The sequence below is a fragment of the Microtus pennsylvanicus genome, chromosome 5 (assembly GCF_037038515.1).
Source record: "Microtus pennsylvanicus isolate mMicPen1 chromosome 5, mMicPen1.hap1, whole genome shotgun sequence".
In the NCBI taxonomy this organism is placed as follows: Eukaryota; Metazoa; Chordata; class Mammalia; order Rodentia; family Cricetidae; genus Microtus; species Microtus pennsylvanicus.
Window position 1 is genome coordinate 79,604,224 of NC_134583.1, and position 26,764 is coordinate 79,630,987.

Genomic DNA, 26,764 nt, shown 5'->3' on the forward strand with positions numbered 1-26,764 from the left:
GTCAAAACTTGAGGGAAAATGACTGGAGATGATAACTCTGTTCTGTCATAGTTTATTAATGATGTCTCAAAGTGAGCTTATTAACAATGACTACAAGATGAGCAAAAGAAAGCAAAACACATATCCGAAAACAAAAATGATATGATTTATGTTTTGGAACAACATGAATGTATCCCTAATTACTAAATTCTGCATAAATAAAGAAGCACTCTGGCTGCTAGTCAGTCAGGCTGCAAGATTCTCCAGACCACCATGGCCTGCCTCATTCCCTTTCCTCGGCAGCTTCTTGTCTCCTCTGCTTGTACCTGTCCACCATCGGGGGTGGCTCCCGGCACCTCCTATTCCTGCAAAGCAGCTAAAATTATACAGGGTAGGGAGTGGCAGCCAGAGGCCCACCCACTCCGAGAAGACATCACTACATTCTGCTATGCTGGGCTTCATCTCTGACCCCTCCCTGTGGCTGGGGCTTGGTGTATCCATAGAACTCTTCCGCTGTTGCTCCTACAGATCTGGTGAAGAGGCCTCTTCTGCTGTCACCCAGCTGATTACCAGGAGGTAACACCAAAGGCAGCTGTCCAGATCTGAATCCAGGGCTATGCAAATGGACAGTGAGCTCATCTCCGCCAGCGCTGGGCACTGAGGCCAGGAGCATATGGAGTCCTAGTGATAGAGGTGTCCACAGCCTGGCCAGCCTCCCAGTCTGTGTCAGTTTGCAGGTGCCCACCACCAGTCTGAAGACCCTGCCAGAACCAGCCTAAAGGCCCTTTCAGATGCCAGCTGGAGTTCCCAGGGGCTCACAGCATCTTGATGTACCTCTGTGTCATGGCATATCCACAAGGCACATCAGTTCTTGCAGCTGAACTACTGGCCAGCGACTGTACTGATTACTTCCCTGGAGCCCGTACAGGGTGGTGATAGGCAGAGTGGGTGGCCTGGATCCTCATGATTTGGGCCTGTGACAGCACTTGTCAGGTCTTTGACAGAATTCCTGGCAGAGAAGGAAACATCCTGACTGACTAGAGGTCTGTATTATCCACAAGCAGACACTTTGCAGACCGCAGACAGGACCACACTTGAGCAGCCACCAACGAGGTGATCCAGGTTGTCCTGTTAGATCCATCAGTCATGTGGTGAGCAGTTTAGGACTCGGCTCCAGCCACCACCATAACCAGGATATAAGTGGGGACTTCTTGTGGAATCCAGTATTTCTACTAGTGAAGAAGCTAATTACTGGCAATCAATGAAACTCAAATAAAACTCTGGAACAATGGGGTTTGGGCACTTTCTGGATAAGACCACACCAGTCCCTTGTGCAGGCAGCACACGCTTGCTCTTCAGAAACAAGGCTCCAGTCCTTGGGACCTGTCTGATTTTACCTGTCTCTTCTACTGCCTGTTGCTGAGTTGCTCCCTTTCACAAATGGAAATCACCAAAACTCAAACCACAAGTATATCAGTTTTGGTGAGTTCTGTGACAAATTAACCAACTTAACCTAAAGGAAAGTCAAGGATCCCCCACATGCATGGCCAAATGTGGCTTTGTGGGCAGATGTGTGGATATGTGGGCAGCTGTGTGGCTATGTGGGTGATATTCAGAGAGACCGTCTCATCACACTGCTGTGGAAATACAAACAATGTGACAGGTGGGTCCTTCAGTGTGTGACTGGAGTTAGAGAAGGTCAAGGCAATGTTGCGAGTGGCTTCATCATGCAGATTCCTGAGGTAGCAAGTATCCTCTGTGTCCCCTTGTGATGCTCTGTGCTACCACAAGATTCAGTTTTTCAGGTCTTGAACCTCTTGACTGTGACTTAACTAACCTCTATTCCTCAAAAAGTGACCTAGTTGCTGATACTCATTCAGTTAAAGCAGCTGATATGAATACATTAGAGGCACCTTACCATTGGTGTCTGCAGTGGGAGTCAGCATGTTGGGATAGAGTCCCTGATCTGGGGGCCTGGGCTGTCTTATGAAGGTTGGTTTTCTTAAAGAGCCATTCCCATATCTGTTTCCTACAACTGCAGAGCCCAGTCCCTGGGTTCCTGTGGGCAGTGAACGGCTTGTTGCCCTCCTCACCAACAATTACTAAGTAAATCCTTGTTGGGTTTGACTTTGTGGTTACAACTTTCTTGAAGACATTGAATGCAGTAGAATTTCAGGTCCACTTCCTAAAGAGAATCGATTTTGCTGCCTTCAGCTTTCCTTCTTTGGCATCTAGTAGCCCTACGTCCTCACAGCCCCACCCCATCCCAGCTTTTGTCTTAGTGTTTTAGCCTGGTGACTGCAGAAGCTGCCCAGTGTGCAATTACTGCCACGTTGTTTAATCCTTCTCAATGTGTGGCCGTGGGCTTCTAATGTCACTGACGAAGGTAGTCAAAGAAATTTATGACAAGAAATTTTCTTTACAAATGTACCATAGTTCAGAGTTTTTTTCAATGCTGCATACAAGTCAGGAGCTGAGAGAGAAATGGTAGGGCTCAAATAAGGCTGGTTGCTCCAGCAGTCTGGGAGTTAGCTCTGCCAGAGAGTGCACTAATTTCTCCATTCCCACTGTCCTTATGCCCGCAATAGCCACAAAATCGGATTCACATTGTGGGGTAGAGGGAGAAATGTTGGGTACGAATTAAGTTTGCTCTCCATGGTCTCACACACCTTAGATCTCACCCTAAAATGTAGTGTGGGACCGTAGGCAACTCTTCTTGAACCCTATTTCATTGTTGTACTTTTTCTATCCATAAAATTTAAATACTTATAGTATCTGTCATTTGAGATTTTGAAAAAATTAGATGGGAGAAAAATGTCTAGTGTTTATTTACAATTATCTGTGTAATATCCCTTTTAAATTGATATCACATGCTTAAATGGCTTAGTACAGCAGGTGGTTTGTCAATGACTTGATTTGGGATTTGATAACAATGGTGATGATGGTAATGATGATGGTGATGCTATTGGGACCATGGTACGATGATGATGATGGTAGTGATAATGATAATGATGGTGATGCTGTTAGTAATGGTGGCAATGATGCTGATGATGATGGTGACAATGATGGTGGTGCTAACAATGATAGCAATGACATGAATGATGGTGATGATGACAGTTGGGAACCGTTTTTGGCTATGGTGGCTTCGGCCATCCATAATTGCTCCTCCCCAACTAAGCTCCAGCTTCTGCCTAGCTAGGGACATATCCCCTCTTATTTGATTTAATGGATGGGGAGAACTGTCTTCCAGAAAAAAATGGCTAGGAATTTATCATCAAAATATCACCAGCCTGTAACTCTGGTGTTAGACACAATATAAAATTCTGCAGGAATCAAAGTTTCTGTGAATCTTTTTGCCCTATGGGGCCTCCGACATCTTATCGTGGAGTGTTACAAATGATCTTCAGATGTAGTGCACTTTGAGCGATCTCTGTGTCTGGCATTTAGCCTCCACGCTGTGCCGTGCAGGGGTACGCTTCTGGCAGCTGTAAAGCAGGTTGGCTCATCAATCTGGGGCTCTGGGGTGCTGAGGTTCTGGAAAAGACCAGAGCAAGGGAGCCTCAGCTCTGCCTACGCTGTTCAGGCGGGGACACAAAGCTCATGCTGCTATGGGGACAGATGACTCTCTAAGGTGGATCAGAGCCATAGGCAAAATTTAAGCTAAGGGCCTGGCACACTTCTAAGCCAGAAATATGCAAGAAGCTGAGCAGAGCTGTTGTTCCTCTGCTGTCTTTTGATGGTTTACAAGGACATTTCCCAGCATTCACCAAATCCCTTATCTGCTATGCCCCAGGCCAGGAAGGCCTCGAAGGCTGGGTAACCATTCTGTGTGTCCTCAGTGTGGGCATATTTACTCATCTCTCCCACCATCTGCTGACCTTGCGGTTACAACTGTCAGTATACGTCAGGAGCCACACTAGACATAGAGAACAGAATAAAGAGTGACAGAAACAGCTGTGTCCTGACTTCATACATTTTGGGTCCTATAGCATGTTGGTGGCCCTGTGGGCAAAGGTTTTTTTTTTTTTTTTTTGTCATTCATAAGCCATGAGTCCCTTGGTTGTGAATTAGCTGCTGAAAAGCATCTTGATTATATAATTCTCTGTGTAACCACATCAAACCCTCTAAGTTGAGATAATGCATTCAAATGGCTTAGTACAATAGCTGATCAGCAAATGGTTCTGATTTGATTTATGGTGGTGGCCTCTTCTGACTTATGGCAGAATCCCAGTAAGCCTGGAGCTCCAACTCCTGGAACCACCAGAAGCAAGACATCTTTATAGCAGACCAGGCAACAGGCACTGGTTGGTGCACCTGTTCCATTGGTGGCTCTGTGGGGTACTATGCCCCTTTTATACTGCTCTAGTGCTTGGATTAGCTAAATCTGGAAGGTTTCCCAGCAGTCACAGGTTCTTAATCAGTAGCAGATGTGTTTCTGATATGCCACCCTGTGGCATCTCATTGGGGGCACATGAAGGTGGGTCTGGGAGCTGACATTTACTGTAGTCTGCATACAGCACAAACTCCCTAGGCAAGTTTGGCCAGCGACCTTTCCCTAAGGAAGTCCTCAACCAGACCAGGTCTCGGCCAAGGGAGAGCAGTGGGTATTTGGAGCGTGATTGACACTCAGAGCAAACTATAACAATAAAACCCACTTCCCTCCCTCTACCTACTGCCTCCAGGCAGCATAATAGTGACGGTGATGATGATGGTGATGATAATGATGGTGGTCATTTGTGGGGTATACCTTTTGGGGACTATTGAAGAAAAGAAACAAACCATGGACACATGCATCTCAGAATACAAGGCTCTTTGGAAATCTTACTTAAAACGGAAAGAAGCCTTGTGTACTCAATACAGGAAAGGCAGGGGCCATTTTTAAAAACCTTCTTAGATACATCACCCAAAGCAGACAGAGTTGCAAGAAAAATAAATCAAAAAGCCACAGGCATCTTGACACACTGAATTATGAATGGGTGCTGTCTGATCACAGCCCCACAGGTCTTCAGTATTGGCAGCTGTCTGAGAAGAAGGCTCATGGAGCCCCCACACCACGAGGCCCTGAGCACTAGCAAGTCTATAGCCCCACAGTGAGCAAAGCCCTAGGGTTAGAGACACCTGACTTCAACCCAAGCATCTCTTCAAAATTGTAGCTGACATAGAAGTGTCTAAACTGCAGGAAAGTCCATGGGATACGGGGAGGTTGTGGAGGGGTGGGGCTTCGAAAACTTCCCAGGTAAGACCTCCACTGAAGGAAAATTAGGAAGGCCAGGAGCACCAGGGACAACAAAGGCATAGGAAGTTGTGGGGAAGCAAGCACAGAGCCCAAACACAGGACCCCTTTGTTCCTTACTTAGGAGAGGGTGCTAGGCTGAACTCAGGGGCACAGCCACAGCCCTACCCATCACAACATAACATCAACATGGACAACCAAATCAAAGCCTCATCCCACTCCCAGCCAGTACATAGCTGAAATTATGGACAAAATAGTGTGGATACCAGCAACGAGGCAAGGATGGCACACCCAAGAGCCTGAGGAAAGCATAACTGTAGAAACTGAGCTAGAAAAAGTAGAAAGAGTATGATATAGGCCACTAAATAACAGCACAAGGAAGAGCAAAAAACACGAGGGAGGAGACAATTGGAAAAAAAATAAAGATGTGGAGAAGAAATCTAAGAAAATCAAAGAAATGTTTAAAAACAAACAAAAAAATTAGAGAGGAAAAAATACAGTAACCAGAATACATGTGACCAAGGATGATCATGTCTTAACAGAAATAGAAATTGAGGGGTCAGTGAAAGAGCCCAGTGGGTAAAGATGCCTGCTGCCTAGCGATACAGGCCTGAGATCAACCCTGGAAGCCCACGTATAGGTGAAGGGTGAGAACCTTCCACAAAGTTGTCTTTTGACCTCCATTTGTCACACACACACACACACACACACACACACACACACACTGTGCACACACATATGCACCATAGGAATAGATAAATAGACATGTAAAAAGAATTCGAAGTCAAGAAGGGAGAAACCAGGATGTTAGGAAAGTGGTATCGTGGGGTAAAGAAGAGCCAAAGAGCAGACTTAGAGTCTCTAACAAGATGAACAATGGTGCAACAGAACACAGCAAAACACAGGCAAGGAAGGGGCCAGATGTGAAAAGACACCTCCATATTTTGGTAGCATACACCTCAGACCTGCAGCAACCAATAATCACTATCATCATTTTAAACACATCACCTATGTTAAAACCCAGGGGTTTGTAAGGAGCGGATCATCTGTGGAGGACACCAGGGAACACATAAGTTGCTTTGGAAATTGACTTTGTCAGGAAAGAGCATCAAACCTTAGCCTGTGAAGCACCTAGAATCATCTGGGGAGTCTCAACAAAGGGTTCTCTGTATTGGGTCGGTCTGTGGGCATGTCTACAGGGATGGCCTTAATTCACTTCACTGATGCGGGGAAACACACCCCACTGTGAGCTCTCAGCACCATCACCTATGCAGAGGATCCCGAAACTGTATGCAGGAGGAAATGGAGCTGAGCACAGCAAAAAAGCAAGAGGGCATTGCATAAATTCATTCTCTCTCTGCTCTTAACTTCCTAATAATTACCAGCTGATAGCTGGAATTGTGACCTAAGGTAATCCTTTCTCCCCTCAAAGGCTTGTGGTTGGGTTGGGTGTTTCATTCGAGCCACAGGAGCTAGGGCAGTGTGTAAAGGCATTTGCCACACAAGCCTGGTGATCTAAGCTTGAACCCCGAAACCCATATAAAAGTGGAAGAAATGAACTGACTCAATAAAGCTGCCCTTGACCTCCACCTATACATGATGACATGCGTGTACCCCACCCACACATCATAAACACAGGCAATAATAAACAAAATTAAAGCAATAGTAGCAGAAAAATAGTCAAACTATTAAAATGCAAACAAAATGACAAACTTTAGGCCCCAGTGTTTAGAAATCTTGAAAGAATGAGTAGGTTAAATCACCTGCTACATCCCAGAAAGTCCTGGCCAGGTGTGATGACCTCCTGGTGGGAGACATTCCTGTACACCATAAACCTAACGTAACCTGGAGTCTGTGCAACCCCACGTACACAAGTGTAATGGGTCCAGCCTACACAGCACCCTGCTCTGTAAAGAAGTTTTAATGTCTTTAGTGACGAGGAGTGGATGAGACAAGTCTAAAGATTAAAAGAAACTGAGACCAAATACCAACAGCCTGCAGGAGCTGAACTTGACTGAGACCCTTGTTTAGGACATGGACGTGTAAAAGAAAACAAATCAAGGAACCTTGAACCCTCTAGGACTGGAGAGCACCTAAAGATGTCAAAAGACTGCTCTTTGGACTGGAGAGGTAGGGGGAGGGGAAGTGGGTGGATGGGAGAGGGAAATGGGAGGTGAGGAGGAGGAGGAAATTTTTAATAATAATAATAAAATAAAGTTAAAAAAGATTCTTAGTGGTTTACTTTCAAGGATTATATTAAGCCATTATCCTAAGATATTTACAAATGAAATGTACACAGTGCTTGGGGTTTGTTTCAGAATAACTGGGGAGCCATGAACTAGAGCCCCCACACACCCAGACGCGCCTACAGACCAACCTAATATACATCAATCTTTGCTGAGACTCTTCCTGGGTGAATAGAGGTTGTGGGAGCAGGGAAATCTAAATGTGAGGGTAAGGTGTATTTTGTTTACTGTGTTGAATTCTTCTGTAATTACACTTAAGATGGCCATTACAGGAAGTATTCCTTTGTCATCCTCACTGTGGGGCCTGCTCCAGCAGTGTTAGCAGGAAAGTGGCTTGCCTTCTCTCTCCCTTCAGCTCCAGGCCTGTTTGCTTTGATGGAAGGGCTTTGTCTAACCTGGGTATTACAAATGCACCAGCTTGTGTTGCTCATACCGCCCCTCAGTGGTGCTGTCCTGCCTCCAGGCAGGGCCTCAGGCAGCTTCCCTCTATAGGAGCACACACTGGTTTCCTTGTCTTGCTGGCCTTTGATCATCTGGAATCATAACCACCTTCCTCCCCCAAACTGAGTAGTCTCCGTAATAGAGGAACAACCACACAGATCAGGATTATTGTTTATCGCATGGAAAACACAGTGTCGTTCATGGAAGATGAGAAGAAAGGGGCTTAGTGCCTCTGCAGGGTTTGGGATGTTCTAAATTGTTGACAAGCTTTATTTTTATTAAATTATTTCATTTATTTTACATAACAACCAGAGTTTCCCCTCCCCTGCCTCTCTTTTCATCCTCTCCCTCCACCTCTCATCACCCCCCCACACACACACACACATCTACTCTTCCTCTGTTCCAAAAGGGTAAGATCTCCCATGGCAGTCAACAAAGCATAGCTTATCGAGTTGAGGCAGCACCAAGGCTGGCTGAGGCATCCCAGCATGGGGCCTAAATTCCTAAAAGCCAGATCATACACCAGGGACAGGTTCTGATCCCACTGCTAGGGGCCCCACAAATAGACCAAGCCACACAACTGTCACCCACATGCAGAGACCGTGTGCCAATCTATTTTATTAAAAAAAAACAATTGTGGAGATCCTTCCCCCACTTGACAATGTCCCTCTGTATTCTAGTGGTGACATATGTGGAACTCCTGGCAGAGGAATATCACACACTAAGCATTGGCTAGCTGACTTCAGCAAGCTTACTGAAGGCAGATGGGCCTCTGGAAAGAAAACATGCCATAGCCCGCCAGTGGGCACCAACTAGCCAACTTTGCCTTATACCATTTCATGTACCCCATGAGCTACCTTTCCACTTAAGAAACTGTCTAGCAACTTCGAAATGTGGCAGCCATTTCAGAATTGTCATGTGGGTCTCTGGGCTGCTGGTGTTCCTGGAGGAAGCTGAGAAACAACTGAAACCCCCCTCGCAGATGTGGGCCTGGTAGCTTGACAATCAGTGGGAGGGAAGGTGTCCTCAGGGTGGGAAGTGCCCTGGATTCCAGGCGAAAGGGAGTGTGCAGAAGGGAAGCGCATAGCAGAGCTGAACATTACAACTGGCTGCTGAAGAGAGGGACTCAGTCCCCAGAACCAGGACCAGAACCAGAACCAGAACCAGAAACCAGCACAACGCTACCCAAGGCCCCAGACCATAAACTATTGTCCTCCGTGCCACTGTCTAAGCAGCCCCAAATCTATACACACTGGGTGGTAAGAGAAATTTGTTCAGTGTGTGGCTGATGAGGAAGGCAAGGTTTACATCATCTGGGAATTTGCCCATTCACTTATCAGCCATCCACTTTGCCTGCCTTCCAGAGCCTCAACCTTTCATAGCAGAAATGAGACTGTGTGGTTGCCTGGCAAGAGCTGCAGGTCTAGCATTGTCTCAGAAATCTGCATCCTGCTAGCAAGACGAGGAGCACCCACACCTCCTCAAGCATCAGGGGCCCCAAACGCAGGACCCTGCACACAGTTTGACAAGCCAGTCAGATGGAACCTTGATATGGAGAAGTCATGTCTTCCTCTCTTCATGTGAGGGTGGCTTGCTCATGCTCCACAGCCTTGAGGAGGGACCTGCGTATGCGCAGGGCTTTGCTTCAGAGCTCAGGAAGGCCCAAGGACTTCCAGCAACCACCAGACTATAGGCTTCTAGAACGAAGTATATGAAGAGACTCTCATTGGAAGAGATTCTGCCAAAGACTGTTCTATCCATGGGATGGGAAGTCAGAAGTAACAAACCATGATTTTATCTCCAAGTTCCCTGCTAGCCTGGACCATCCCAAGGATGCCTGCCTGCCCTTGCTCACACAGGGTGAAGATCACGGGGTCAATGAAAGCCAAGTTCTCACTATACAATAAGTGTAAGATGGATGTTAGGTAAGTAGGGTATAGAAAACCAATGAAGAATAATCAGAGGCCAGACACTCTAGACCCCATTCTAGTCTGGCCTCTTAATAGAACAGCCAGATTTCAGACTTCTCTCAGTTCAAATGAAAAGCTTTATGATAAATATGAACTCCACCTCTCCCACCCACAAGGAAACAGCCTTGTGTGCAGACATAGCATCCAAGTCTGTAACACAGCTGTCTCCTGACGAATGCTCCCCCATCTAGGAAATATGTGAGTTTTTTGCTGCTTTCAGAATAAAGTAAATTCACAGGACTGTTCACTTTGTAGCTTAAAAAGACAAATTGAAATCCCATGACAAACTGCTACATCCGCACTCAATCTTCTCAGAGGCAGATGTCAATGAAGGGTCCTGCCTGGGACACCTTAGTGATACATGGCAAAGATCCAGCACAGGTTTCTATGTCGAGTCAATTGATCACCTGAAAGAATGAATTAAGTGTAAGCGATTGCTTAAAAGCTAAGTGGAGGTGAGTAATTTGTTCATCACCATACATGTCAAAGACTACACAGACTTCGCACTCCCTGTTGTCTCACAACGAACCTGGGGAATTAGGCAGGGCTGGCACAGAGAGGCAGGCCAATCTATTGTCTTCCTGGGCCATCTTTAGAGGTGTGATTTCAGAACATTTTCTTAAAGTATTTTGAAATACTTCCCACTCTCAGTAGTAATTTTCCAAAATGGTCCCCCACACTCAAGTGTTTGAATACTTGGTCTTCAGTTGGTGGAACCATTTGGAAAGGATTAGGAAGAGTGGTCTTGTTGGAGGAGGTGTGTAACTCTGAACTTCAAGGTTTCAAAAGTTCCACACCATTGCCAGTGTGTTTTCTCTCTCTGCTTCCTACTTATAGATCAAGATGTGAGCTCTCAGCTGTCCCTGCCACCATGCTTTTGCTCTGGCCTCTAACCATCTGCAACCGTAAGACCAATTAAACACAGACAGGGTTTCTCTGTAGCTTTGGAGCCTGTCCTGGAACTAGCTCTTATAGACCAGGCTGGCCTGAAATCACAGAGATCTACCTGCCCCTGCCTCCTGAGTGCTGGGATTAAAGGCATGTGCCACCAATCGCCCGGCTTAAGCAGTTTCTTTTCTAAATTACCATGGCCATGGCATTTTGTCATAGCATTAGAAAAGTAACTAAGACACAGGGAAGGAAGGAGAAGGGCTCAGCTCACACTTGAGGACCAGAGCTCTGTATACTGACCTTCCTGCTGACCAGATGGCAGCAGTTCTCTGTCTGCAAAGGGGTCACCTCCTCGACCTTCCCACAGACAACACTATCTAGGGATAGAATTGACCTGAAGACTATCCAAGGACTGGGAGCTTCTAAACCTCCCATCTTGACCTTGTTGGCCAGGATAGAAAGTTATTATTAAATTCTCATGTTTGGCTTTCAGATAATGGCACTTTTAATTTATTCTGAAAGGGTTCATCTTGCCATAGGGTCATGTCTGGGGTACAGACCTACAAGAAGATGAATTATAGCCATACAATTCCTGGGAGAGAATCTCAAATACACAAAGGTGGGATTCTCTGTGGTACCCACCTCCTCCTAAGTGGTCTGAAATTGCTCTTCACCATAGCTCCATCTGGAGACTCTTGGTGTCTGGGAGTAGAGCAGTAGGGGAAGGTTTGGAGAATGCAACAGAATGACATAAGGCCACTTCTTACTCACCCCAGCATCTTGGGTCTTCAAGGAAAGCTGACTATGACCTCAAAAATGATCTAGATTAGTAACTTTTCTCATAGCTGTGACAACACCCACCATAAACAAGTTAAAGCCGAGTTTCTTTTGACCCATAGTTTGGGGGGACTGACCATCATGGCAAGGAAGGCACGGTGGCAGAGGAGCAGCAGCTGGTCGCATTGTGTCTATAGCCTGGACTCTCAGACAGTGAGTGCTGCTGTCCACATTCAGGATGGGTGTTGAAACACCCTCCTGGAGGTGTGTCTCCTAGGTGATTCTAAATCCTGCCAAGTTAATAGTCAAGATTTAACCATAACAACACTTTACTTGACCTGACAATTCTGTGGCAGGAGACACTCAGCTTGGTACATCCAAAGCCAATGGTTGCATCCCAAAAGGTTAGAGAGCAACATAATACACAATGTCCCATCTTTTAATCAACCCAGAGCAAAAAATCTGTACTGATGTCATGGAAATGTCAGAATGCTATCAAAGCCACTGTGCCAACAGTAACTAAAGTACAAAATTCATTGACTCAGTGGAAACCCCAATTCTTGAATAGCAAAACCTGGCTTCTCAGGAAGGGGCTACCATGTATGCCCATAACAACTTCTCTGTAATGTTTCGTGGTTACTTCCATTCTGGTTTCTGAACCGAATGACATACTTTTGCTAAGTGCCCCCAAAATAATTTCATTTGAATTTGAAATAAAGTCTCAACTCCCTAGAATAGACAGCACATTCCAAAAGCAGGTCCAATCTATGAAAAGACCCAGTCTTCAGAAAGTAGGAACTGGCAGGACCTCCAAACCCTGCATGAGAAGGGGACATGCAGCAATGAGCCAATTTTCTGGTTCCCGGGAAGATGGATGAGTTTGCATCAGGAACCCATTCCACTAAATAGTAAATAAGAAGCTTTCAGGAAATGGCACTCACCAGGTAGTTTAAAATACTTCTGTTTTGAAAGCTTGTCATTGTGACATATTTCTCCTCCAAGAGGATTTTAGGGAAAGTATCATTTGTGCCTACATTATCTGCACAATCAATTTAATTCCATCTGTGTCTGAATGCCCCAGGTGGTTTCAGCTGTGCCAGGGCTCATCAGAATGCAGAGGTAGAGAAGAATCTAGAACCTCCATCACTATCATTTAGCCCCTATTTCTATGCATCATGACATATTGGGCCAGCAAGTCACACCTTGCCAGAAAGTTCTCATTGCTTTTTGAAGAGGGAAAATATTATTTATACTAAAGGGGCAGGTCAAGATGAAGTGATTCCAGAAAGATGTGTGGGGGCATATTCCTTGCTGCCTACAACCAGTTCTGCAATATCAAATGCATACAGTGCCCAGACCTGTGAAATGCCATTTGCCAAATGCAGTGGGGGTCATTATCAATGAGCCATGAGGTGTCATGGCACTGCAAAAAACCAAAAAGTATGGTGAGAAGCTGAACCATGGTGGGGCTGCAGATACAGCAGGCTTGCCTTCTGCAAAGCACAAGACAGACCTGTCTTCTCACACAGAGCAGGGCCTTCTTCAACACACAGGGTGGGCCCACTTTCTGTACACACAAGGGAAGGACTCAATTTCTGTGAACACAAGGAGGCCTACCTTCTGCCACACAGAGAAGACTAGCCTTCTGCATGCACAGAGCTGGCCCCCCTTCTAAATATACAGACCTACCCAGCCTCCCTCTCTGTACACTGGATCAAAAATGAATGATTTCCAGAACATTTTGGAATATGCTGGGTCTTCAGTCTGGCTGTTTTCTGGCTACTGAACATTTTTTTTTTCTGCAGAATCGTGTTAGGCAGGCACGGTCTCACCAAGGCAGCCCTGGGTGAGTACCTGGTGAGCCTGGAGGCATGGCAGCATGCATGCAACAGGCACCAGCCCCTCCCGCAGCTGCAGTGGATGTAGACACGCACAACTGCAGAAACTGGAACAGCTCTGCGGGAAACATCTGTGCTTGTTGTTTCAAAGTCAGTTTTTAATTCTGGAAGTCATTCAGATGATTAAAACCAAAATTAATGTGTCGCTGTTATTTAAATGCCAATTGCTCAGAATCCGAGGCCAGTCCATTTCCCCGGCACCACAGGGAGCTTGTCTCGGGTTTCAAACTCAGGGCACTTGTGCACAGACCAGCTGGGACAGCTTGGCTGACAGTTATGCTGTAGACAAGAAAGTCAAAAGGCTGCCTGCCCTTCCTCCCAGTTCTTGAACTCTTGAATCATCAAAGACGCTGGATAAAAATCTCCTGTGGTCACATAGGATTTCTTTGGCCTTCCCACAAAGTAACCTCTTAAAGGCAAGAGCTGAGGCAGTCAGAAATCAGAGGCCCTCAAGACTGGGATCAGAGGCTTGGCCCCAGGGTACCAAAGAGTTCTGTCCCTGCTTCATAGTAGCCCGTCCTGCACAGACCCTACACCACCTCCAGATGGAGGCACAGCAGCAAGAGGCCAATGATAAGAAAAACCATCCGCTGCTGGACCACAGTGTCCAGCCTTGACAATAGTGTCCCACCTTTACCCTTCACAGTTCTGGAAAGTTTTGTGTGTTTCTTCTCAGTTCTGAACTCAGTTAGTTTTCCCTCCAATCTAACTGTGGCCTTCACTGGAGAGAAAAATCCATCCTAAATTCTAGCTGTCAGAGACATAATGGCCCAGCATCTAGTTTCCCATCATCCTTTTGTTTACTGAAATATCTCAGGATGAAGGACCAAGGAGGTGAAAATGGATAATGGTTCTGAAATAAGATTTCATTTTTTTGTTATGCCATATGTCTGCTTCTTCTATTAAGGAACATTTTTAAAGGAGAAAATGTTGCCAACATGCTTGACCAAAGCCTCTGAATTTCTGGTCCGGGCCTGGGGAGATAATGAAGGGAGCTGATACAGAAGCCAGATGCAGGTGAAGGTACTTGATGGGCCCAAGAAAGCCGCATGTTTCAGTAGGATATCCATTTAGGTCCTACCGAGGCCAAGGACAACTAAGTTCATGAGTTGTTCCGCATATAGAGGACAGACCAGTGACCTTGTGAGAGACACTAAAAAGGAAAGGACATGTTCTATCCCATGCATGCAGCTGTGCAATGACAAGCCAGTTTGATAGATACCTTCATGTCACTAAGTACCGCACGTAGTTTTGCAGACAGGCCCACAGCTTCACTTCCAGAACTTATAAGACAAGGACTGGATGGATTGCAAGCAAGACCCAGAGAGGCAATATCCATCCAGAATTATTTTACACAACACAGGTATGCCCTGAGTAGGGGGCCACGATGGCCACTTCCACGGGGTTCTGGAAGCTGAGCATGTGGCCCCAAACTTTAATGAACTATCCAGAGCAGATGCCAAGAGATAACCCACGGCATCTGCTTCACAGTTAAACTAATTTTTTTTTCTTAACTCAGTGTAGTCGAAGTGTTTTCTTTTCACGCCACCAAAGCATCAAGGGCAGATAAAATAGGATAGGACAATGCCACCTACCTATTCCTCTTAGTTTTCACACTTTGGTCCTCATTGCCATCTTCTGAACTGGATCCATCGCTGCTTTCAGCTGAAAGAAACATCACATTAACACAGTTGAGGGTCAGTCTTAGTACTCTGGAAGCCAGAATCCCCTCTAAAAATTAGGAAATTGTATTTCTCTTAGACACTGACATTACTACTATGAACTTGCTTTCTTTGGTACCTATTCCTTTGAATTTTAGTAATATCAGAAAAGATACCTACCTGACTTTGACATCAACCTGATTGTTGATGTCAAAGAGGCCATCTCTAGCCCCTGTGCCTCCAGAGGTCACCAGGCCTCTGGATGAGTAAATAAGATAAAAAACAAACAAACAAACAAGCATTGCTCTACCTGCAAGATCAGCCCTTCCCAAGCAGGTATGAGCACTGCCTCTTTGCCAGTTGGCCACTGAAGTGGTAGCTTCTCCTTATTGGTCTCCTGGTACCCAGGGCTTTCCTCCATCCACCGCAAGAGCAACAGGCCCTTCTGGCATACCATATGATCTTTATCACAGACTACCTCTGTCCAAAGCCTGACCATTAGAAAGATGCGTACTGTTTTCAAGCTATGTGGTGCGGCTCTGGAATTACTGCATGAAATGTGAGAATGGCAAATGTGTGCCGGTGCCCTGGGGTTTCCGGGTTGACTGTAAAAGAGCAAGAATGAATGGGAGATGGTTCTAGAGCCTTGTCAATTCTGACCCATTGCATGAACTTTGTTCCCAGAAAAACAAGAGGTAGCCTAGCCTGTTTTCCCCTCTGCATCTGTACACTCTCAAACCCACCATCTCTATAAGCCAGTCATAGAGCTGACAGTGGAGGAAGGGTAAAGTCGGCTTGGCAGAGTACACCTCCAGGTCCCCACACTTCTACTTTGGTCACACCCTCCCATCAATTGCTGTGTATTGTCTTGTCGTTTCTGAAAGGGCTAATGCCCCTGTTCTAAACACGTGTGAAACTCACAGGATAGTGATTTCACTGCCCCACCTCATGCCAAGATAAGATTTTATGTAGCCAAGGTGGTCTTTGAACTCCTGGTCTTCCTACTTGGACCTTCCTATCTTTTCTTTTAAGATATTACATTTACCATTAGGTGCTGACCTGGAAGCTTCATCTCTACGAGGGCTACCTTTCATAGTACTGAAGTTACTATGCATATTACTAGGGTAGAAATATAATTAATACTTTTATCCTGTTATTAACCCTTCCATATGCAATAATGACCAGCCTAGCAAGATAGGCCCATTAGTGCAATAATGACACGGACGTCATAGAAGAGACAAAACCATAACACACCCCAGCCTACTCCAGAGAGACCATGATCAGTGATAACCTTAAATGCACAGGCTGTCCAATAATTATATAGATACTATTCAAGATAAACCTGCAGAATGTTGGTTATTGTTTGGGAGGTCTTTTGATTATTTTGAATAATCTCAACACAAGTAGACCGTTTTTGTCCTGATATAAAAATTCATAAATCACAGAGGACAATATTTTCAAATTTGACTGTCTTTAAACATACAATATGAAACAGAAAGCCACACAAAGCAGATCTATTGGGTTGGTCTCTGCCACTGCCACTGATTAGAATCATCCTTTTCACACCTGGGAGACTATGAGCACTCTACTCACGAGGGCAGTGCTGGCATAGGGAGAGGTTGCTGTCCTCCCCTGACTTCAGGAATGATGGAGTAGAAACAGCTGTGACCATGTCCAAAGCAAACAGCATACTACATGAAGTTCCCATGAAAAATCAAAGATGATTTGAACCAGCCACCAGCAAACTGGGTCATCAGTTTCCCAAAAATAAGGGGAAAAAAACCTCATGGAGTTACCACCTGAAAGTGCCTAGATTACCTTGTTGAACCTGTTTACAAAGCACATAGAGAAAGAGGAAAGAACTTAAGGGGCTTGTCTGAAGGAATTCCACAGGCTGACTTGACTCCACTCAGATAAATCAGACATGGGCTACTGAAAGCACATAAAGCCTTACTGCAAAGCGAAGAGGAAGCTTAGGACACTAACCTCACAATGATGTCCTCTACAGCCAACATGGCGGCAGGGAAGGTGGGGAGCGTGGAGGCTAGGAGATGGCTTAGTGGGTAAGCATGCACACCACTCTTGCACAGGACAGGAGTTCAGTTCCCAGCAACCAACAGCCTGTACTCCAGCTTCAGAGCATCTGATACCCTTTTCTGGGCTTTGTGAGAGGATGCTGGGAGCCAAGGGGAGGAGAGCACAGGGAGATACTGCCAAACTCTGACAGAGCTTCTGTCTGGGAAGGTGGAAAAGCTCCAGGAGTAGCTAGTAGTGATGGCAAACAGCATTGTAAATAAACTTAATGCCACTAAATGTACATTTTAAGACGGCTAACTGGTAAGCTGTATGCTACATATATTTTCTCAGAATAAAAAAATCATGAGCAAACTGTTTTATGGAAAAGATCAGAGCTCAGGAAAACTACTGAAAAGATATGATAGTCAAACACCTTAATCCCCCAACTTACGGGAGTCCCTATAATTCAGTGAGAAAGACAAACACGAATGTGTTCCCAGAAACACAAAACAAATGGCAATAAACTTCTGGGAATCACTCAGAATTAAAGAAATGCCAACCGCAATAAGGAATGGCTTTACATTAAGTTCTGGTGATGGACGGTGCTGGTACGGAGTGCATCCGTGGGAGTGTGAATTGATGGATTGATCCCTTCCGAGGAAGACTTCCCAATGTTAGAAACTGAAAAGGCATGCGCCTGATGATATAGCAATTCCAATAACATGGAATTACACAATAAACACTCTTGTGAAACTGTGGGTATGGACTGACATAAACAAACACATGTTAAGTTTCATAACTCATAGACTAATCATAACTCATAGACTACGGTTGATTAGCCAGCATTAAATCTCCTGTATCTCTGAGACGCTGTTTCTTTCTGGGAGCGGAGGGATTACTCTATGTAAATGTGTGTCAGGCATGGTCTGTGGTTGAAACCTAATAGAGAATCACAGAATTAAATAGTGGCAGGTGAGGGAGCCGTGCACTCAAGTGAGATCCTTGGAGTGTGATGTATACCTGCATTTCACATGGCCACAGGTTGTAGAGGAAGAGGCAGGCACTCCTCCCTGTCAACCCTCCAGGAAAGGTGTGTCCATGAGCCCAACTGTGCTGTGGCCATTAAAGGAACAACCAGCTGTTTCCTGGTTGGAGTTTAGGCCTGGTCTACAGCTGGGAACCCGTGTTTGGTACTATAATTCAGGAAAAAGGGCCTGTGACTGGGGAAATTACAGACCTCAGAGAGGAGGCGTCAGCTATTGTGTTAAATAGCTGCGACGAGCCTGTCAAACTCCTCCAAACATGGTTTGTTTTTGTATGTAGATTACTGCTGCTGTCAGCTCACAGTCCAAGGAGCCTTACTTTGACAGTGGGCAGCAGTCAGAGGAGAGGTTTCATTCATGATGACTGAAACTGCCGGGAAGAAGCGTCTATCTGTGCTGTTGGTGTGGCTTAGTGACCTGATGCTCAGCCCTAAGTGGGAGAAAATATTTGTAAATGTGTGTGTGTGTGTGTGTGTGTGTGCGTGTGCGTGTGTGTGTGTGTGTGTGATCCCTTTCCAAAGCTTCAGAGACATCAAGGCACATAATAGAAGAAGGTGTGAAAATTTAAGAGCTATAGGAAAGGGAGCAGTCCTCCATGTTGGGCACATTCACCACTATCTTGAAGCGTAGTTGTGAGCATGCTCATGACCCTGGGCCTATTCAAACTTCTTTGTGAAGAGAGAGCCTTACACTGCTCATGGGACCCTCCAGAGACCTTTCTGGGATCTTCATTAGGTCTTCCCTTCCTGAGATTATATATGAGAGAAGCAATTGACCGGAGTGAAACTCTTCATGAGTGCAACTGTGCGTAGGTTGCCCAGAGGACTGGCTACTGTGTGGCTGCCCACGTAAGCAACCACAGTAAATGGACTGACTTGGACAGTCCTTTCTTTTGTCTGCTGGTACCTTATCTGATACTAATACACCTTCCTTCTGTCTCTCTAGGAAAAGCAATGGTCCTTTGGTAACAGGGACCATAAAGGGGTGAGTTGGCTGCCAGTGGAGTGGGAAGCCAGCTTGCAGCAGGGACAAGAGCCAGGGAGAAGGACACAGTCAGAGTGAGCCCACTGTGCAGCTGGTGCATCTGCAGATTAAGCCAGACGCCCATAGGTGCTAGCACTGTTTTCTCTGTGCTCCTAGGGCACATTTGAATTAAGGGACCAATGCAATGACAAAGAAGCTCATGCTAAGAAAGAGCATGGTCTACGTGGGAGCTGATGTTACCCTAGAGGCCACCCATCCAGGAGAGGATTCTATGGGATGTTTTGTTTGGTTGACCTGAGTTCCTTGCTGACATTCAAGAAGGAAGCTTGGCATTGTGGGAAAGATCATGGAAGGCTCACTGTCAAAGGCTTCAATAAGTGTCCTATCCATATCCTATGCTCTAATGCCACAGTGTCCCTTCCAGCCTTCCTCTTCTTAGCCCAGAAATGGGTGGTTAGGTCCGCAAATTGGTCTGCTCCTCTTGCCTCAGGACCTACAACATTCCTTATGCTTGTACCCCATATGTGACATCAGCCAGTGTCATCAGCCCTATCTCAAGAAAGATCAAGGCCACTGGACTGGATGCTCACTGTGCTTGGTGTCCACACCTTTAGAAGGCTCATGGCTTTCTGATCTGCATGTGCTTACTATTGGAGGCAATGCCAAGTGTCAAGCCTGGGCTTGATTAACGTCAATTAAAAAAACAAAACAAAACAACTGATTGGTTTAGAGAACGATTCCCTCTTCTTTCCCTTCCCCTCCTTCCTCCCCCTTCTTTTCTCCTTTTTTCTTATGTTTGGTGAGAAGTGGGTGAAAGTTTGGTTCTGGGAAGCCAGATAGATTAAGGTTGTGTGGTTCCATGTAACAGGCAGGAGCTGGAGACACGGAGAGTTACACTGGTTCTTCTATTGAGGAATGAATGGGGGCTAACTAACATGGCTCAGTCCTGAACTGCCCATTAGCCTTGCCTGATGAATGCAGGCCAAACGCAGCCATGAATAAGGTGTTATGACAACATCCTAAGACCCCCCGCCCCGCCCCGTGTCAGCTTCTCTTGACTTTATTTGTTCCTTTCCCAGCTGAAGACCCACATTAAACTCTACCTGCATTCTGTCTTCAGCTTCTTCCTAAAGTCCATGTGGGACTCTCCCAAGAGACCATGGCTTCCTCCCCCTTCTTATCTGGTGTCACATACAGAGATTGACCAATTTAGCCATTGGGAGGGACCTCAGAAAACAAGGCTCCTGTTGCCTTCACAGTGCAAACATCAGTCAGAGTCCTCCTGGCTGATACAAAAGACAACATACAGAACTCAACTCCACTGTAAATAAACTTCAGCCACTCACACAGAGCTGAGCAGGTGGAGTCCCTAGCCAGAACCCCCCACATTTAACCCAATTCTTCTTGAGCTAATGAAGCGTGCCCTTATGCTTTGGGGAGGGTTCCAGCATTTGCCTTTCAGTGGCCACCTGGTCCCTTTGTGATGCAGAGACCCAGTACACAGGGTCTCGGCCACACAATGCCTGGGAAGTGGCCCCTTCACCAGCCACAGCTGTGTTTACCCTCAGGATGATTTTATATCCTACTTAGTGAAATGCATGTCACTGTGAATCCACATTTATCCTGAATATAAATGACTAAAATATTTGCACAGCAATTGAAGCTGAGTGAGCTCTTGTTTGTCTCTATTGCCCAGAAGGGAACAAGGGATTGTTAGTCAAGGCTACCTGTACCCAATTTCTCCTGTGAGACCTGACCAGGAAGCTCTTCTTCAGCCTCAGCTGAACCCATCAACCTTCAATTCCTGATCCCACATCTGATAGACCAATGAACTCAGCAAGATACCTGTTCTGCACCCCTTCCTCTGTAAAGTAGGGACATAGATCATGGAAAGCAGAGATGCCTCCCAACAATGTCATCAACCTCACTGAAAGCCTGGAAATGTGTTAGGTCACTCCAAGAGGAGACTCAGAGTTTCTATATAGTTTACCTAGTGATGGAGATTGTCCTATACCATGCCCTGGATAATGAAAAGTACCTAAAGAAGATGTCAGGAACTGGAGAATGGCTCAGAGGTTAAGAGCACTGATTGCCCTTCCAGAGGTCATGAGTTCAATTCCCAGCAACCACATGGTGGCTCACAACCATCTGTAATGAGATCTTATACCCTCTTCTGGCCTGAAGGATACACGCAGGCAGAACACTGTATACATAATAAATTAAAAAAAAATCTTTAAAAAAAAGAAAGAAATATTAGGAAGACCAGAGATGCCTCCCAGTTGTTTTGAAGATGCAGGAAGGAGAAATGGACCAAGAAAATCAGAAGGCCACTGATGGATATATGTGAATATGTAATATGTTTCTGTGTATATGGGTATACATGTTTATGTGTATGTGAGTGTGTGTGTGTGTGTGTGTGTGTTAGAAAGGAGGAGGAAGCAGATACTCCGCAGAGCCTCGGAGAGGACATGCCTTGCTAGCACTCAAGATATACATATTGGACTTCTGCACTTTGGTACTGAAATCTAGTCTTTTGTTTCATTGTAGGACAATATTTGGCAGTTTATTATATTAGCAATTTATGCTCAAATCCTGCGGTGCCATCCTATAGGGCTGTGAGAATTTCTGGAACCAAGTATGGGAGCTTCTTGTTAAACATTTCTCTCCATCCTCTGCCAAGAGGATGCCTGCTGCTTCTGTCCTGACCCAGGCCTCCTGTTCTCTTCAGCCACTGGGAGGAGACAGAACAGGAGGAAGGGTGGAGTGATCACTACCTGACTTCCTGTGCTCCTCTACCTCAGAGGAGACGCTCAATGGCCAGGTATTTAATACGCTCTGAATTTAATGTTTTACTCTGTTAGATCATCCAATGAAAGGACATCCCAGGGCAGGAACAGGATGCATTCTGTGATCATGGCAGGTGGGATGGATGTAAGGACATAATGCTGCCAGTGCACTGGCAGGTGACAGAGAGATTCCTACCCCTTCACAGTAAGAGTGGACATTGCTGCTGCTGATTAGCACAGAAAGAACTGCACCTCCTAGGCTTGATGAACACGAACAATCTGATGGAGAGACAAATGTGAGCGCCTCTGATGGGAGGAGTTTGTATAATCCTAGAGTGTAGCAATGGGTAAGGCCTCTGCTTCTCATTTCACTTTAGTTCAATAGCAAAATTGCAGAGCCATAAAACATCTGGATGCATTACAAGGTAATTAGATGGTAATTTGGATCTTCTCTGGAATCCCTTAGCAAGGCCAAGAAAATGAAAAGGTGGATTCCCCCCTTTCCTGCTGAATGCCCAAGGATAAGTACTTGAGTTATACTTAGTAAGCTGACTGATCCTGAGAGCTCATACATCCCTGGGTAACATCATGGATGTCACACTGCACTCACAGATACACACAGGCACACACACAAGTGCATACCCATACATACATAAATACATATACACATATTCATAAAAACACACATACACACATGCACTCTCATATGGCATGCATGTAAACACATAAATATATGCATACACACATTTACACAGACATATTGATATACAAATATATTCACATAAATGCATGTACATGCATATTCACATATATACACATGTATACCCATATATATTCACATACACACAAACACATACTATACACTCATACTTACCTAAACATACACACATTCATACACAAACATTCTCAAACACACAAATACATACATGTATAATTATATGCACACATGCCTATATATTAATATATATACACTCACATACACATAAACATGTATACCTACATACACACAAACATTCATATACATATACACATACATACATATGTATATACATACACATACATATGAACCTGCATAGGTTCATGTACATTTACACACACTCATATACACTCACACACATGCACATTCTTTCTTATATACTACCTATCCTCTTTGTCTCTCACGTACTCAAACATGTTCACACACATAAACATTTTCATACTTACACACCAAACTCATACTCTCTTCTCTCTTCTCACACACACATACTCTCATATCCACATGGACTCACATCCACACGTTCATACATTCTCTCTCTCTCTCTACACACACACACACACACACACACACACACAGCCTGATGTCAATTAATGTGGCTGACATTGTACAAAGTTCATTTTATTTGCCTCTTGGAAACCAGTGGGGATGGACAGATCAACTAGAGTGCTGAACTGTTCTGTTTAGAATAGAAAGAAACATCTATCAATACACTCCAATCCAGACTGGATCTCAACTGAAGAAAATATAAAACAAATGCCACTGAGAGCCGTCTCCCTGGAGCTTATTACACCAACAAGGCCACATCATCCCTGAAGAACCAGCAGCCAGGGAAGGTGCCACGAGGCTGGTGTTGGCTGGAAACTGCCAGTTCCTCCCTCATTCCTTAATTAATTCTCCAGAAACACCTTCTTCTCTAGATGCTTGCCAGGTCTCACGGAGTTAGAAGTGCTGGTCTCAAAGTACAAGTCTACCTGGCAACTAGAAATTGCAAATGGAGGTCATTTGCAATTTGCATGTGCTTTAGAATTGTGTGGGAAAATGCCCACTGTCTCATCTTCTCTTAAAGGTAAAAATGTCCTTGAGGTCACACATTTCAAAATTGCCTCTCTCTCTATCATCTATCTATCTATCTATCTATCTATCTATCTATCTATCTATCTATCTATCTATCTATCATCTATCTATCTATCCACCTCAAGGCTGTGCTGTCCCCAGGTTGTGATGTCAAGTTAAGCTACTCAGACATTCCTGGGTATGTCCGTTAAACTTGACACACGACTCTGCATTTGTCCCTAGAAAATGCAATCTCTGTTAGTGGGATAAACTGGAGCACTGACCTACTTGACTCGGGTGACTAAGGCCATGGTCCCCTTCCCAGACGACCCTGTAGAGGTTTTGGAGACACCTCCCTGTCTCTTCAGATCTGGCATGATTTGGTCCAAACAACAGGAGAGAACCATGCACTCAATTCTCAATAACCTCATTTCTTCCTCATTTCTGCTAATGCTTGGGGCAAAATCAAAAGAGCACACACAAGTTTCTGGAAGTCACGTCTTTTAAAAGGTGCGAATAGCATCATCACCATCCATGAAGCAAATGAAGTCAGTGCCAGGGAAAACCATGCCAACTGTTTCTCGGAAGACACGAAATCCTCCTGCTCTTTCTGACCTGTGCGCCTTCTCTTGTCTGAGAGCCAAAAGCAACTGATCTGCAGGGTTTGGAAAGCCTCTCTGGTGATGAAAATGCCTCCTCTAATTAAGATGTCACTTCATCAAAAGGGAAAAACATAGTCAAAAGTCCAGTTTCATCATCTCTGAACACAGGGACATTTTAACTTTTTTTCTTCCCCCCTCCCCCCCAGTAAAATATACACCTACAACGTCTTTATTTTCTCATCATCAGCTGGGAAACTCTCAGGAGAATATTCTGCTTAAGTGAGATAGAAATGCTGCATTGTTCTGTCTCATTCATTTAGGACTAAGTTTGGCTTTCTGAGAGCACCTAATTCTCTGTAGTACTGTGAAGAGCTAAGAGGGGTTTAATTTGCAGCCTTCTAACTGGCTCTGACTTAACAAGCTGATGTCCTCTTGTTCAGCTGTAGGTAATGTGAAAAAAAAACACATCAAGCCCTTAAAATACCTTCTAAAATTGAACAACAACTTCATTTAAAATGTCAAGATTCCATGCCCACCTCTCTGCCTTTTCAGAATGTATAACCACTCTCAGCATGGAAGGTGAGGCTAGCCTGGTGTGTGCCTGTAATCCCATCCACTTGGACAACTGAGGCAGAGGAATTTAAAATGCAAAGCCTTTGGGGGCTACAGTGTTCAAGGACAGCCCAGGCAATTTATTGAGACTCTGTTTTCAAATAACAAGTAAAAAGAAGCCAGGGGTACAGTTCTGCAATCAGTCCAGCATGTGTGACACATATTCAGTCCCCAGCACACCTCTTGAAGGATGCTATGTTAATCCGTGTGCTTGGGGAGCAGGGCTTTCCCATGCATGCATCACTCATAAAAATACATCTGCTTCCCTGACAAGGAGCCTCGCACAGGATGCTGGGTGCTCTTCTCCCACTCTTGGTGAGATAGGACTCATAGGCTGGTGGGTCAGAAGTAGCCAACTCCTCACTTAACAGTCCCTTCTATGGGACAGAAGGTCCCCTTACCCCACCCCCATCTGTGGGCTTCCACTAATATATAGCCATGACCTCCGTGGTCCAGGGGCTAGAATGTCCCGCAGTGTTGAAGAAAACACACTCACACTTGCCCACATCCGCTCTCCAGTGCCCAACAGTAGGAGAACGAAATGAAAGCCAAAGGACAGCCAGTGGTCATCTGCACTGTCCCTGCACAGATGACCTCATGGGATGCAAGGAGAAGCCCGAGCCCAGTACTTGAAAGAATCAAGTTTTCAGTGGGAAGCGCCACGAAAACTTAATGTATGAGTCTGTGGTCCTCAACATGACTCCAGTATAACCCCGCCCCCCAGCATAACCATGAGCAGCAGCAGTGCCTGCTCCTGCCCCCAGACAGAGCAGAGCCCTTCCACAGGGCCACCCCATCCCCTGTTAATTACTTGCTGAGGCCTCCAACTTGCGTTTGTGGGGCGGGTCCTCGATGATCCTCTTGAGGTCCCCACGGTTCTTCAGGTCCATGGGCTTCTCCCAGACTGACAGCTGCATGGTCGGGTTGAAGAAGAAAACCCGGTCATCCCCTGTCCAGACCACACACCTGTGAAAGTTGAAAACCCACCTCAGTCACTTTCAGAGACACCTGGTGAGGAGCGGGCGCCCACACCCCTCTCTCAGAACGCCCCTGGAAGTCATGAAGACATTCCTGTAGGCATCAAAAATAATGGCAGAACCCTTCCCCGGGGACTCTTTGTGCTCCTTCTCACACCCTCATTTGGTTAACAGGCCTTATTTCCATTCCCTGCCACCAGCAAGGATTCCAGGGTCAGAGAGGTCAAGACACTTTCCGAGACCACAGAAAGCTACACCCACCCCAGTGCAGAACACTGCCTGACTCAGCTCAGTAATATTTTCTCTCAGGCCTGGGCACCTGTGTCCCCTGCTCCAGGTGACCATTTCACTGCCTTTCCCATTCCGCACTGTATATCCATCAAAGAGATGATAAATGGACCATTTGGCCTAGCAACTGAGCCCTTTCTGCTCAGCATACTCATGCTCATGAGAGCCTCATACTTTCATATATGGATTCCTAAAATAAAGGAAGAAATGGTGTATTGTTTGGTGTATCGTTCTCTCACGTTGAGAGAATGAGAAATAGACACAGAAGAAGAGAGCCCTTCTCCAAGGTTGACCACTGCCTTTGGTCTATGCCTCCTGTTCTTAGGAAGCTATAAGAGCAAGCCTGACCAAGGCCCATTTCCTATCCCTTAAAATTTACCTTAGACAAGGCAGCCCTCCCTGGCCTCAGCTTCCCATAGTAGCCCCTAGTTCTTCCCCAGGATTCTCTGTTCCACAGAGAAGATAGGGCAGGCTATGTATATATAAACCCTGCCCAAGAGAGGACACCGCCCAGAGGGTTCAGTGAGACACTGCTGGGCCTTCAATACCT

The 26,764-nt window shown here is 45.5% G+C and overlaps 1 protein-coding gene across 1 annotated transcript in view; it reads right to left on the minus strand.

Annotated features, from left to right (window-relative positions):
• Nucleotides 1-26,764, minus strand: part of Tcerg1l (transcription elongation regulator 1 like) — a 180,240-nt gene that overhangs the window by 25,114 nt on the left and 128,362 nt on the right. Inside the window, exons 7-8 of the mRNA XM_075972609.1 lie at nt 25,761-25,915; nt 15,031-15,100 (exon numbers count right to left, since the gene is read on the minus strand). Coding sequence (XP_075828724.1) covers nt 15,031-15,100; nt 25,761-25,915 — 225 coding nt within the window. The remainder of the gene's footprint in view (nt 1-15,030; nt 15,101-25,760; nt 25,916-26,764) is intronic.